This window comes from Oncorhynchus clarkii, chromosome 4, assembly GCF_045791955.1.
Source record: "Oncorhynchus clarkii lewisi isolate Uvic-CL-2024 chromosome 4, UVic_Ocla_1.0, whole genome shotgun sequence".
Classification (NCBI taxonomy): domain Eukaryota; kingdom Metazoa; phylum Chordata; class Actinopteri; order Salmoniformes; family Salmonidae; genus Oncorhynchus; species Oncorhynchus clarkii.
This window is the reverse complement of record NC_092150.1, coordinates 19,911,769-19,925,467: the sequence shown is the minus strand read 5'-3', so window position 1 is coordinate 19,925,467 and position 13,699 is coordinate 19,911,769. Positions and strand designations below refer to the sequence as shown.

At 46.2% G+C, this 13,699-nt stretch overlaps 1 protein-coding gene across 8 annotated transcripts in view; it reads left to right on the top strand.

Moving 5' to 3' along the window:
* LOC139406565 (semaphorin-6B-like) overlaps nucleotides 1–13,699 on the top strand; it is a 134,678-nt gene that overhangs the window by 79,078 nt on the left and 41,901 nt on the right. For 7 of the 8 annotated variants that reach the window (XM_071149280.1, XM_071149281.1, XM_071149283.1 and 4 more), the window contains 6 exons: nucleotides 2,915–2,975; nucleotides 3,074–3,136; nucleotides 9,215–9,313; nucleotides 10,602–10,692; nucleotides 12,306–12,425; nucleotides 12,935–13,023. In XM_071149280.1, the coding sequence (XP_071005381.1) occupies nucleotides 2,915–2,975; nucleotides 3,074–3,136; nucleotides 9,215–9,313; nucleotides 10,602–10,692; nucleotides 12,306–12,425; nucleotides 12,935–13,023 (523 nt within the window). Of the gene's footprint in view, nucleotides 1–2,914; nucleotides 2,976–3,073; nucleotides 3,137–9,214; nucleotides 9,314–10,601; nucleotides 10,693–12,305; nucleotides 12,426–12,934; nucleotides 13,039–13,699 lie in introns of all 8 variants that reach the window. The other variant, XM_071149278.1, reaches the window with a different exon arrangement.

The window sequence follows — 13,699 nt, the reverse complement described above, 5'->3', positions numbered from 1 at the left end:
TCCACAGAAATAAACCAATTGAGCAGTGCTTATCCCAAAAGGAGAGAGGCTACCAAGGAACATGGCCAATACATGATTAATTGGTTCCAATTATGGTAAACCGTAAGAGGATTTTGCCATCTGGATTTTGCGAGCAGGAGAGAGGCAGTAGAATCTATCTCTCCATTAGAGGCTGAAGAGTGAGAGTGAGCATAGTCGCTGCCAGACCAAACCATCCGCTGGCCACGGAGAGACGCAGACCTCAAAGCTCACAGGGGGATCATCTATGCGACACAGACGCACAGTCGCCACAGACGCTTCAGAATAGAGCCGTCTGGGGTCTGGCTACAGCTGCCCACTCAGCTGTAGGGAGTAACATAGCAAACAGGAAGTAGCATGCAGACAGAGGGACAGCGACAGAGTCACACTCAGTCAGCACAGGGAGGGTCAGGGTCACTGATTGGTCAGAAACTTCTCTTTTTCAGTTTCATCTATTTGTGTGGCGTTCTCTGCAAAGTCAGTGTCTGACAGCTCAGAAAGGCTTAGAGAAGCTCAGCATCTGAACAGCCCAAAATAGGCATTTGAGAATAATACAACACTTTGGACAGTTCACAGGGTTGTTGCCTATAAATCTGAACGGTAATCCACACACGTATATATTCTGTTAACTCAATTTGCAGGTCTTCAAATGCCAGTCGGAGGACATTTTATTGGTGGTCAGGGAGATTGACGGCCTAGCCTGCCTTGTGAACCGCCTGCAACATAAACAATGTAAAATGCAACAGTAAAGCAGAGAGGTGAAGGAGACAAGAGACGTAAAACAATATTCACTGGCCTCTTCAAACCACAGCAGCCTTAGCTTAGCCACACCCACTGAGAGGCCTGTTCACATTTTCATATGTTAATACTGGACAGGGCTGAAGTGCTCTGGATGCGATTACGCCACACTCACTGCCCTACTTGATTGTTTGTAGGCTGCTTAAACTTTGACCCAGCCCAATGAGCGAGGCACAGAGTAAGTGGATGGTAATTCTACCCACATCACTTAGCCACCGTCCTGTATTGTGAGGGAGGTAACCTAGGGAGGGAATCTTTGAGCAAACCTAGAGGAACCACCAGTGAATAATTCAGTAGAGGAGCGCTTAGGCTTACCCTGTTCCCCTCACCAAAGACACACACACACACACGCACACGCAGGTGCACGCGCACGAGCACGCGCACACACAGAGAACCTGCCTTCTGCTGAGGAGTAAGGCAGAACAGATGGAAGGCAGATCTAGGAGATAAGATCGATACTGCTGCAATAACATAGTTTTGGCAGATTTACAGATTAGAACATTCAAAGCCTGGTGTCTGAAAGGAGGTTGTAGTTTTGGCAGATTTACAGATTAGAACATCCAAAGCCTGGTGTCTGAAAGGAGGTTGTAGTTTTGGCAGATTTACAGATTAGAACATCCAAAGCCTGGTGTCTGAAAGGAGGTTGTAGTTTTGGCAGATTTACAGATTAGAACATCCAAAGCCTGGTGTCTGAAAGGAGGTTGTAGTTTTGGCAGATTTACAGATTAGAACATCCAAAGCCTGGTGTCTGAAAGGAGGTTGTAGTTTTGGCAGATTTACAGATTAGAACATCCAAAGCCTGGTGTCTGAAAGGAGGTTGTAGTTTTGGCAGATTTACAGATTAGAACATCCAAAGCCTGGTGTCTGAAAGGAGGTTGTAGTTTTGGCAGATTTACAGATTAGAACATCCAAAGCCTGGTGTCTGAAAGGAGGTTGTAGTTTTGGCAGATTTACAGATTAGAACATCCAAAGCCTGGTGTCTGAAAGGAGGTTGTAGTTTTGGCAGATTTACAGATTAGAACATCCAAAGCCTGGTGTCTGAAAGGAGGTTGTAGTTTTGGCAGATTTACAGATTAGAACATCCAAAGCCTGGTGTCTGAAAGGAGGTTGGCACAAGCAGAGCTTCTCCAGCTTATTCACCAGAGATACAGGGCCTTGATCAATATGCAACATCAGCTGTTAGCATCTTCCTTAAGGCTCCTACCCTAACTCAGATTCTAAAGGCCCTTTCACAGGCACGGCAAGGGGGCTCCCGAGTGGCGCAGCGGTCTAAGGCACTGCATCTCAGTGCTGGAGGTGTCACTACAGACCCTGGTTTGATTCCAGGTTGTATCACAACCGGCCGTGATTTGGAGTCAATTGGCCCATCGTTGCGGCACACAATTGGCCCATCGTTGCCCGGGTCAGGGTTTGACCGGGGTAGGCAGTCATTGTAAATAAAAATGTGTTCTTAACTGACTTGCCTAGTTAAATAAAGATTAAATAAAAAATATAAAATAAAATATATAAGAATTATGAACGTATTAGCAGTGAGTAGCATGAATGCATGGTATTGTATGATGGGACCATTAGCATTGTGTGCTGTCTGTGTGGGGGTGGGTTATGAATGCAGGCAAACTTCCTGATTAAATCATCCATTAATTCAATTTCTTCCCAAGTGAGACAATTCAGGCCTCCCAGCAAACCAACTTTACTGCAAGTGAACTCAAATGAGACCAAAGTAAACCAAGGGGAAAAACATTATGCAATTCAAAAATGTCCATTATGCAATTCAAAATGTGTATTTATCAACCATACCCTGAAATGTGTCCCATTATACAGAGCTGAATCCCAATCTGTTTTATTCAGATATATTGTAAATTGTTACATAGTTATAGCCAACAGATTTCATAGCCTACAGTGCATGAACAGACAAAGATTCAAACATTTCATCTTCTCCAACCATTATTCTGTGGCATGTCCAGAATTGTCCATAGGATAGTGGAGTATTTCTACTGCTGCTATGTGTGAGAGCATGTGGAATACAGTTGAGTGCTTGTCTAAGACTTAGCTAGCTTTGTCTTGCTGTTGGCTGACTGCCGTGCTCTTTGTCTGTCAGAGATGACCTTTTCCGCGTGGAGCTGGACAATGTGGCGGGAGAGGAGATGTTCTACAGTAAGGTGAGGCCCTCTCCGTGCACACGCCTCATTAACATCTTACAGTACAGTCTAACCAGCGTAACTGACACGGTTGGAATGCCAATGTCTGTCTGTTATAGAAGAGAACATGGGAGTCCAACAAAAACGACATCAGGACCTGCAGGATGAAGGGCAAGCACGAGGTGAGCTGGGGAATGCACACACTTTCAGGGTTGAACACGCATGCACGCGCACGCACGCACGCACACGCACACACACACACACACACACACACACACACACACACACACACACACACACACACACACACACACACACACACACACACACACACACACACACTGAAACATGGCACAGGCCCCACCTTGCCACCTGGAGCCGGGCATTCATGGTGCCAAAAGTTTGACTGCCACTCTGCTGGCTCTTCGAAGCGGAGGGGGCACCACCATGTGCCACCCCAAGTGTTCCTGTTCACCTAAACCACTACACACTTCAGAGGTCCAGCCGTCCCACCCCCTTTATGAACATGGCTGCCTCGCAGGACATTCCAGTTGTGGTGTGTGCCCTCACAAAATGGAGGGGGGAGGGGGAGGGGGGGGGGGTTAAACCAAGGAGGTGAGCTGAGATGTGGTGAAGAATGAACAGTGAAACAGTCCCCACAGTCAACCCAACCCACGCATGACTACCTCAGCTATCTCTTACACACCCACTCTCCCTCCTCTGCACTTCTCTTGCCCCCACCAACACACAGCGGGCGGATCAGTGCCTCTCCCTTCTGACTCCACACACATTCTCCTAGCTCACACACCAACCCACACACAAACCGACCAGGGCATTATTGAAAGGTGTCTGTGTAGGAGAGCGAAAAAAGACTGACTTAACACTGAAAATAACACCTGACATCAAATCTGTGTGAGACACCCCGAGACGAAGGCTCAACGGAGAATAGGGAGCGGAAGGTGGAGGAGGTAGCCTAGCGGCAGGTAGCCTACTGGTTAAGAGCATTGGGCCAGTAACCGAAAGATCGCTGGTTCGAAACTCAGAGCCGACTAGGGGAAAGATCTGTCAATGTGCCCTTAACCCTAATTGCTCCTGTAAGTCGCTCTGGATAAGAGCGTCTGCTAAGTTATTCAAATGTAAAATGAGACAACGGTGGTTATGGGGAGAGGGGGGGGAGTCAGTCCCACCTGCCTGCCCCTAAAAAGAGCCACAGGCCTGACTGAGAAGAATAAAAGGCCATCCTCCCCCTAATGACTCTGGTAATGCAGTGAGTCACACAAGAATGAGGCAGAGATAATCATCCCCTTACCCTCCACCCACGCCACCCTCCTCCACCATCCACACCATCCCCTTAGCCTTCACCCACGGACACATGTACACGTAGAAACACACACCTCTATCCTCTAGGCCCCTGTCCTCCACTCACTCTCTACCCTCCACCCACGCCACCCTCCTCCACCATCCACACCATCCCCTTAGCCTTCACCCACAGACACATGTACACGTAGAAACACACACCTCTATCCTCTAGGCCCCTGTCCTCCACTCACTCTCTACCCTCCACCCTCTTCCTCCACCATCCACACCATCCACTTATCCACTTCGCCTCCTGCAAATGTCCTGTCCGGCTCCCGGGATGGTTTTGTCAGATGTGATACATTCGCCACCAAATTAATTGGTTTTGTAATTAAATGTTTCTGGTTGGTTGATCAGAAAGGGCATATTCTCATAATTGGGTGGGAAATTCAACATCCTTCGTCCTCCTGGTGGACTTTAAAGAAGCCATTTTATTGTCCAGCTGAATGCAGATGGGTTCCCTCCCTCTTTCTCTCTCTCTCTCCCTCTTTCTCTCTTTATTTCTTTCTCCTTCTCCTTCTCTCAACCCTGGAGACTGTCTCAGTTGTATGCAGCCTAGACTCAGAAACAGAGAGAGAGACTCCCCAGCTGGGGCTGGCTCAATGCCAAGCACAAGGGCAAGGCCAGTCAGTATGCAAACAAAGAAATTCCATATAGACTTTTTTAAAGAGCAGGTTTGCATTGATATGTGCAGCACTTAGTGAGATTGTTTGATCAATATGTTGTTGATACCCACTCTCAGAGGGGGTCTGCATTTCAGTCCTCTATACCAGACAAGATCAGTCTAACCATGATATGGTTCCACAGCTTATTGTATGTTTATTATATAGTATCTCTGCAGATGCCCTATATACAGCAGCTCTCCGGCTGCTCAAAACAACCTCACATGCGCCGAATACAACAGAATACAACAACCTTACAGTGAAATGCTTACTTACAAGCCCTTAACCAACAATACAATTTTAAATAAGTGTTAAGAAAGTATTTACTAAAAGACACTGAAGTAAAAAAGTTTAAAAAAATCAAAAATAAAGAAAAATAGAAAAGAAATAATTAAGGCGCAACAATAAAATAACAGTAGCGAGGCTATATACAGTCACGTCCTGACCTTAGTTCCTTTTTATGTCTCTATTTTAGTTTGGTCAGGGCGTGAGTTGGGGTGGGCATTCTAAGTTTTGTGTTCTATGTTTTCTATTTCTATGTGTTTGACCTGGTATGGTTCCCAATCAGAGGCAGCTGGCAATCGTTGTCTCTGATTGAGAACCATACTTAGGTAGTCTGTTCCCACCTGGTGTTTGTGGGGAGTTATTTTCTGTGTAGTGTGTGTTGCACCTGACGGAGCTGTTTCGGTTGTGCCTTTTGTTACTTTGTTATCTAGTGTTCAGTTATATTTAATAAAATGCCGAACACGTACCACGCTGCACCTTGGTCCTCACCTTCTTCCACCAACGACAATCGTTACAGTACCAGTGCAGAGTCAATGTGCGGGGGCACCGGTTAGTCAAGGTAATTGAGGTAATATGTACTTGTAGGTAGAGGTAAAGTGACTATGGATGGATAATAAACAGAGAGTAGCAGGAGTGTAAAAATAGGCATTTGATTAGCTTTTCAGGAGTCTTATGCCTTGGGGATAGAAGCTGTTAAGAAACCTTTTGGACCTACACTTGGTGTTCCGGTACCACTTGCCGTGTGGTAGCAGAGAGAACAGTCTTTGACTAGGGTGGCTGAACATTTTTAGTGTCTTCCTCTGACACCGCCTGGTATAGAGGTCCTGGATGGCAGGAAGCTTGGCCCCAGTGATATGCTGGGCCGTACTCATTACCCTCTGTAGTGCCTTGCGGGCGGAGGCCGAGCAGTTGCCATACCAGGCAGTGATGCAACCAGTCAGGATGCTCTTGATGGTGCAGCTGTAGAACCTTTTGAGGATTTGAGGACCCATGCCAAATCGTTTCAGTCTCCTGAGAGGGAATAGGCGTTGTTGTGCATTGTTATTCACGACTGTCTTGGTGTGTTTGGACCATGATAGTTTGCTGGTGGACAACCTGCTCCACTGCAGCCCGTCAATGAGAATGGGGACGTGCTCGGTCCTCCTTTTCCTGTAGTCCACAATCCTCTCCTTTGTCTTGATCACGTTGAGGGAGAGGTTGTTATCCTGGCACCACACTAACAGGTCTCTGACCTCCTCCCTGTGGTGAACATGTTTCTGAGTTCTTAGCAGGCCACACACTGCAGTAATTTGGGTTGTTCTGGTCAAGAATAGACCGCAGTGAACTCGACAGGGAGCTGACCCTGCAATCTCCAGGTCACCCGTCAGTTGTCCTAACCACTACTGCCACAAAGCTGTCTTCATTAGTCTCTGGATCTCTCCCTCCTCCTCTTCCTCTTCTTCTTCAGGGGAGATGTTGATGCTGGCCTGTAGTGCATTCACTCAGGATTAGCATCAAACAGTCTCTGCGAGAGACAAGACAAGCTCGGGAGGGGATGTGGATTAGTACTAGCATGCTGAGTAAGAGAGAATGCGGGCAGGAAGTGCTTTTGTACTGGCAAATTTGTGCTAATTTAGCACTGCTGTTAATTGTTCCTCCGCATTCACCCCCCGTCTGCTCGTGCACCAGTCACTCTGCCTTACGTCAAAGTCTGAGTCAGACTGTTGCCATGAAATGACAGGCCTGCAGTCAAGTGTGGCTCACCCAATGAGAGGGAGGTGAGAGAAGAGCAAAGAGGAGGAGAGGAAGAGACACGAGTAGCCTGCTGGAGTGTGGGAAGAGTTCTGGCTCTGGAGCACTTGGCAAAGACACCTCTGCTCTGCCTCATCCCAGCAGTGATGGACTCAATCGAGCATGCTACGGAAACTTTTAAGGTTTTACTGAGAAGCTGTTTGCTAAATATTACCCTGTGATGGAGCAGCGTAGCTGACGTGTGTCGTTTGTGCCTGGCTAAACTCGGCTGTGCTCATTAGCTCTTCCTCAGTTTAATAAAAACATAAGTCTTTATGCTTAGGTAATAACATACTGTTGCTTTACAATAAGGGGCGCCACCCTGGTGAATTGTGCAATTGTGCAACCAATTTCAACATCAGGAGGATTAGATCAATGGAAACCAGATACACTAGTCTAGGTGGAGGAAGTCTTCGTTTGTAATGCTCTCTGACTGCGGTGGGTTGTTGTGAGCAGATGTGTTGTTGTAACAGAGGGTTGTTGTTCCTCTGAGTGAGGTCTGGGTCTGGGTCTGTCTGAGACTGACTGAGGGATGGGCTAGAGACTGGAAATCAACAGAGAGAGGTCTGCAGTGGAAGGAAACCTCAGTGTGTGTGTGTGCTCCCCCCCCCCACACACACACACACACCATACCACAAATACCAACATGTTTATGTTTGTATTCATATGTGCGGCACACTGCGCAATTCATCCGGGCTGCTCTGTATTAATAATGCAGTGGTGTAACACAAACAGTGAGAAGTAGAGCTGCGATCGTCTGGATGTGGGTCACGTGAAAGAACTGCCAGCCAGCACAGGTGGTGCTTTGTCTGGAGTGTGTCCAGGGAGAGGAAATGGTGAGATTGGAGAGAGGAGGGAAACAGGGGGATGGATTGACGAGGCTGTGTGGTTTAATACAGGAGACAAATTAAAATCTGTATATGGAGGCAGATTATAAAATGTAAAAAATAATTAAAGCGAAACACCATTCAAGCGAATAAAGTGATACAATGATGATGCAAGAGACGAGAAGCTTCCAAACAGTATAATTCCCTGTTGTTTAAACGGCAGACATCCTGTATTTCAATTTACATTGCAGGGCCATGCCAAAAGCCCACACTTCATGTGATGGTATTTATTGTACAATCTTAACTGAGATTTTGGCGCTGTGTCTCGTTCTGTCTTTTAGCAGGTAATGTGTTACATCTGGCTTTATGCTTTCAGCCTATAGACCGCAGTCCCACTGAAAAACAAACATGCAAATCACACTGACACGAACAATGAATCTGTGCAGTGACACACACACACACACACACACACACACACACACACTCATGATTTAGTATGCAGTTAGTAGTGGCTGTCACACGTCTCCCTGTCTAGTACCACAGCGGTGTGGGGAATTCTAACCTCGCCTCACTCAACACACGTTGCTGCCCCCCGCCGCTCCTGCTCGGGCCACTCTGCTCCACCGTGGATAAACAGAACCCTGTTTGGGGCTGGAGCATCTGGAATAGCCCTCCCCCTTCTCCCATCCCCACACCCCCCTTTCCCTCCAATGACATCAGTGGCTCTGCTCCCCCGTGGTGGAGGGGCTGAGATGCCAGGCACAGGGCCAGGAGCTGGAGTTGGAGCCACGCTGACTTGGACAGGAGAGGGGAGCGAGAGGGGTACAGGCCAGTAGGGATTTAGATGTACAGGGATACAACTCACTGCACTGACACACACTCACACAGATTACATAAATAAAATGTTGAACTATCAATAATTGGATCTGCTGGTGATTGCTGCGCTGCTTGTTAACATGGTAATCATGGTAATAAGGGTTGTACCACCGCAGTAAAGTGAGTGGTGGTTGAAAGTACAAAGTTAGCTGGGATTTCCATCTGTCAATCAATAGCTGGTGTGAGCCAATGGAAAGTCTTTGATGCTACAGGCCGGCAGACTGGGAACCTCTGTAGGGCTGAGTAATGAGGAGATTGACAGTGTTAATGATGTGATAATTCCTCCCATCATGCATTTAGAAGCCTCATTTCACCTAGCAATAGGATAATAAGTCACAGACTATCCACTCTGATTTGATCATTCTGATGTGATCATTTCTCCCATCATGCATTTAGAAGCCTCATTTCACCTTGCAGTAGGATAATAAGTCACAGACTATCCACTCTGATTAGGACCTCCTCATTTCTCTCTCTCTCCTATCAGGACGAGTGTCGGAACTTCATGAAGGTTTTGCTGAGTCGACAAGGAGGTCTGTTTGTCTGTGGGACCAACGCCTTCAATCCGCTGTGTGCCAACTATACTGTGAGTACCTATAGAACACACACGCTGTCTGTCAAACTCAAACAGCAGTCATTGCTGCTTGGGGAAGCTGAGCACATCTCTACCTGTCAGCAGTCCAGCCATGCATCAAGCCTAATGATTGGTGCATCGTTGATAAATGGACTATTCCTTTTAGCTGGAATCTGGAGCTCGCTCACAAACATGATTAAGCATGTTGCTTACTCACAAATGTACAACTTGTTTTCTGTCATTTGTTTCGTACCTAAGGCAGAGACAGAGAGAGGCTAGATATCGGCTAGATATCAGTAGCTATTGCACCACGCTTAAACTGTGGAGGTTGTTTTTGTAGAGCGGCAGAGACAGATGGTCATAGTGCAGAGCTGAGGGCTGGGAGAGGGTCAGCTGGAACCAAGGAGGAGGCTGTGCTTATGATGTGTCTGGCTGGTTCGTTTCTTCGCCTCTGGTGAAACCCAGGCAGGCAAGTAGAAGGAAAACGCTAAGTGGTTGCACTGCTCATGTACCTGGAGTTGCTCCCCCCCGGTCATACACTCTGTCCTGGAAGAGCACACCTCGGAGCTACTTATCTACCTGCTCCATTGTACAGCGACATCCAGACTCTTCCAATCAGACTAACGAGTTGAAAAAGCTTGTGAAGGAGGGAGGGAGGAAGGAGATGGGGGATAGGGGCATCCAGTTTAAGTGTCAAAGGCTTTCAGAGAAGTGTTATGTTCAGTCTGTCACATCTCCAACATACCAGCACACTGACTCCCTCCTCTATACCTGGCCCATTATCTCTGGCTGTTAATGAGCAGTGGAACCTGTGTAGGGCTGACATGCTCAGGGCTTCTCCTGGGACTAGTTAGCACACCTAGGGTTTATTTATAGCTGGTTTTAATGACAACCACAGTGTTTCATTTATTTAATTCATTTTCAATCGGTGTTGGCGTCTGTGTGACTTTGATTTCGCCTGTGGTTGTTTAGCTGCATGCATTTCAAAAGGTTGTGTTTGTGTGTATTTGTTCCTGTTGTTGTTGTTGTCTTCAGTATTTGCACGATTGCAGAGGGAGAATAACAATGCTGTGAATATGTTATAATATATACTAATTGCCATAATCTGTCGGCATGTATGTCAAATCAAATAACATTTTATTTGTAACATGCGCCAAGTACAATGGGTGCTTGATTACTAGTCCTTCCCCACTTCCCAACTATGCAGAGTTAAAAAATATGTTTACTGTATGTGAAGGTAAACTTCACTCTTTGTTTCCCAGCAACACTATATAGTGAACTGTGTGTGTGTGTGTTTCAGGGAGACACACTGGAGATGGTGGGAGAGACGGTCAGTGGCATGGCCCGCTGCCCCTATGACCCTAAACACGCCAACGTGGCTCTGTTCGCCGGTGAGGAGAAAACACTATCATTGCTTTAAATACCTCATTCTGAAGCAGGTTCCCATCACCACGTCAACAATGGCAGTGGCTGAAACAATAGGAAGCCTTTTTTACACATTACTGGGCAGTAGAAATAGAGTGAATTTGTCCTCTCTGCACCACTGGTGTCACGTGGGTATAAATGGTCGGGAGACAGGCGCAGGAATGCGTAATAGGGTTTTTTATTTACCCAAATTACAGCGTGCCATGTATAGGCACGGGGACCAAGACAAAACATACACGATACAAAACACAGGGTTGAAACCCAAACAAAAGAGCGAGGAGTACCTCGAATAAATACACAATCGCACTCGACCCGTAATCTTCTGCACAATACAAGCGGCACGAATGCCAAAACAACACAGCAAAGGTACACACACGACCAACGGACATTGGAACAATAATCGGCAGGACAATGGTGAACAAAGGGCACACTTATAAAATTACTAATCAAATGGGAATAGGGACCTGGTGTGCGTAATGACAGTTCCGGAAGGATCCGTGACAACTGGAATTATCTCAAATCAAATTGTATTAGTCACATGCCCCGAATACAACAGTTGTAGACCTAACAGTGAAATGCTTACTTATGTGCCCCTAACTAACTAACAATGCAATGTAATAAATACATATATATGAATAAGAATAAGAAATAAAAGTAACAAGTAATTAAAGAGCAGCAGTAAAATAACAATAGCGAGACTATATACAGAGGGGTACCGGTACAGAGTCAATATGCGGGGGCACTGATTAGTTGAGGTAATATGTACATGTAGGTAAAGCTATTAAGTGACTATGCATAGATGATAACAACAGAGAATAGCAGCGGTGGGGGCTTTGCAAATAGTCTGGGTAGCCATTTGATTAGATGTTCAGGAGTCTTATGGCTTGGGGGTGGAAGCTGTTAAGAAGCCTCTTGGACCTAGACTTGGCGTATAGATGTATAGAGGTCCTAGAAAGGTAGGAAGCTTGGCCCCAGTGATGTACTGGGCCGTACTCACTACCCTCTGTAGTGCCTTGCGGTCGGATGCCGAACAGTTGCCATACCAGGCAGTGATGCAACCAGTCAGGATACTCTCGATGGTGCAGCAGTAGAACCTTTTGAGGATCTGAGGACCCATGCCAAATCTTTTCAGTCTCCTGAGGGAGAATAGGTTTTGTCGTGCCCTCTTCACGACTGTCATGGTGTGCTTGGACCATGTTCGTTTGTTGGTGATGTGGACACCAAGGAACTTGAAGCTCTCAACCTGCTCCACTGCAGCCTCGTCGATGAGAATAGGGGCGTGCTCGGTCCTCTTTTTCCTGTAGTCCCCAATCATCTCCTTTGTCTTGATCACGTTGAGGGAGAGGTTGTTGTCCTGGCACCACACGTCCAGGTCTCTGACCTCCTCCCTATAGGCTGTCTCGTCATTGTCTGGGGTGTGTTGTCATCCAATTATACATTGTTCATTGGTCAACAGTCATATGCATTGATTAGTGTACTGTACTGTCATTATATAAACTATCCTCTGCAATTTCTTTATAGGTTGAGCTGTAACTGTCTCGATTTCCCATCTCACTGATCTGGTGTGTGTTTTTGCCAGAGGGGAATTTGTTTACGGCCACTGTGACGGACTTCCTGGCAATAGATGCAGTGATCTACCGTAGCCTGGGGGACAGTCCTGCACTCCGCACTGTCAAACACGACTCCAAATGGTTCAGAGGTACGCCCCTCGGTTAAACATGTTTATTTGTGTGTATTTGTTTGTGTGTGTGTGCAATTGTGTGTGTGCGTGCATGCGTGTGTCTGTGTGCGTGTGTGTGTGCGTATTTATTTGTATTTGTGTGTGTGTGTGTGTGTGTGTGTGTGTGTGTATTGTCTCTGTTGTTGTTGTTTAAAGGCGATGTGTTTATGTCCACATCACTTAGTATCAGGATCAATATCTGGATCAGATTCACTACATCCCTGCTGGTGTCAGAGGAGCCAGGGCTCTAGTCTGCTCTGTGCCTGTGGGCTATGCCTGATGGGGTTCAGTAGGCATGACACAAGAATGTTTTGAAACTGACAACGAAAATGAGCCACCTCCCTGATACCTCTATTTCCATCCATTTTCTCTAATTTGGTGCATACTAAACACAACCCTGGTGTTTGTGGCTGGGATTTAGGGAGGCATCCGATAGCTCTTACGGTAGCTATTGCTGTGTAACATGGCCCTCTCCCCTCCTTTTCCAGAGCCCTATTTTGTCAGTTCAGTGGAATGGGGTCCTCACATCTACTTCTTCTTCAGAGAGATGGCCGTGGAGTTTAACTATCTGGAGAAGGTACGAGACAAACTGGTAAAGCTTTGGACACTCCCCTGTGTGTAGTGTGTCTGCCTGCCTGGATGTTCCATCTCATGTAATTATTCAGATGTCAATACCAGCCTAGTGCTTCTGATGACCTTTTTCCATTTATCTGTGTATCTGTGTTTCTGTGTATCTGTGTTCCTGTGTATCTGTGCTGTTGCATATCTAATATAATAACAGTGGGCTATGCGAACAACCTTGCGTCTGAATTAGACAGGGGAGAAGCGTTTTCATAACAGCTCCAAATGGCATCAGTCATATCAGATTTGGGATACGTGCTCATGAAAAAATAGGACAGTAACAAGAAGCCTTTTTATCTAATAAATGAGCTATTCACATTTGGTGGAAATGTGCTGGCGCAGGCATTTCGTGCTGCATGTTTATAGGGCTCCCAGTAAGTGGAGACTTACACTGTACCACAGTTGTGTGGGTTGAGATATTTCAAAGAACACATTTGAAATGCACTGACATATCCTGGAATAATACATATTAATTTACCATTTTAAAACAATAATCTGTCAAATGTGGTCGTATTCATTGCAAATACTTTTTTTTTATCACCCAACTTGTTAAAAAGGGTTTCATCTTCGTTTTGGAAGAATGTTTATTGTGGTATAAAACGGATTATTAACTGGGTGGTTTGAGCCCTGAA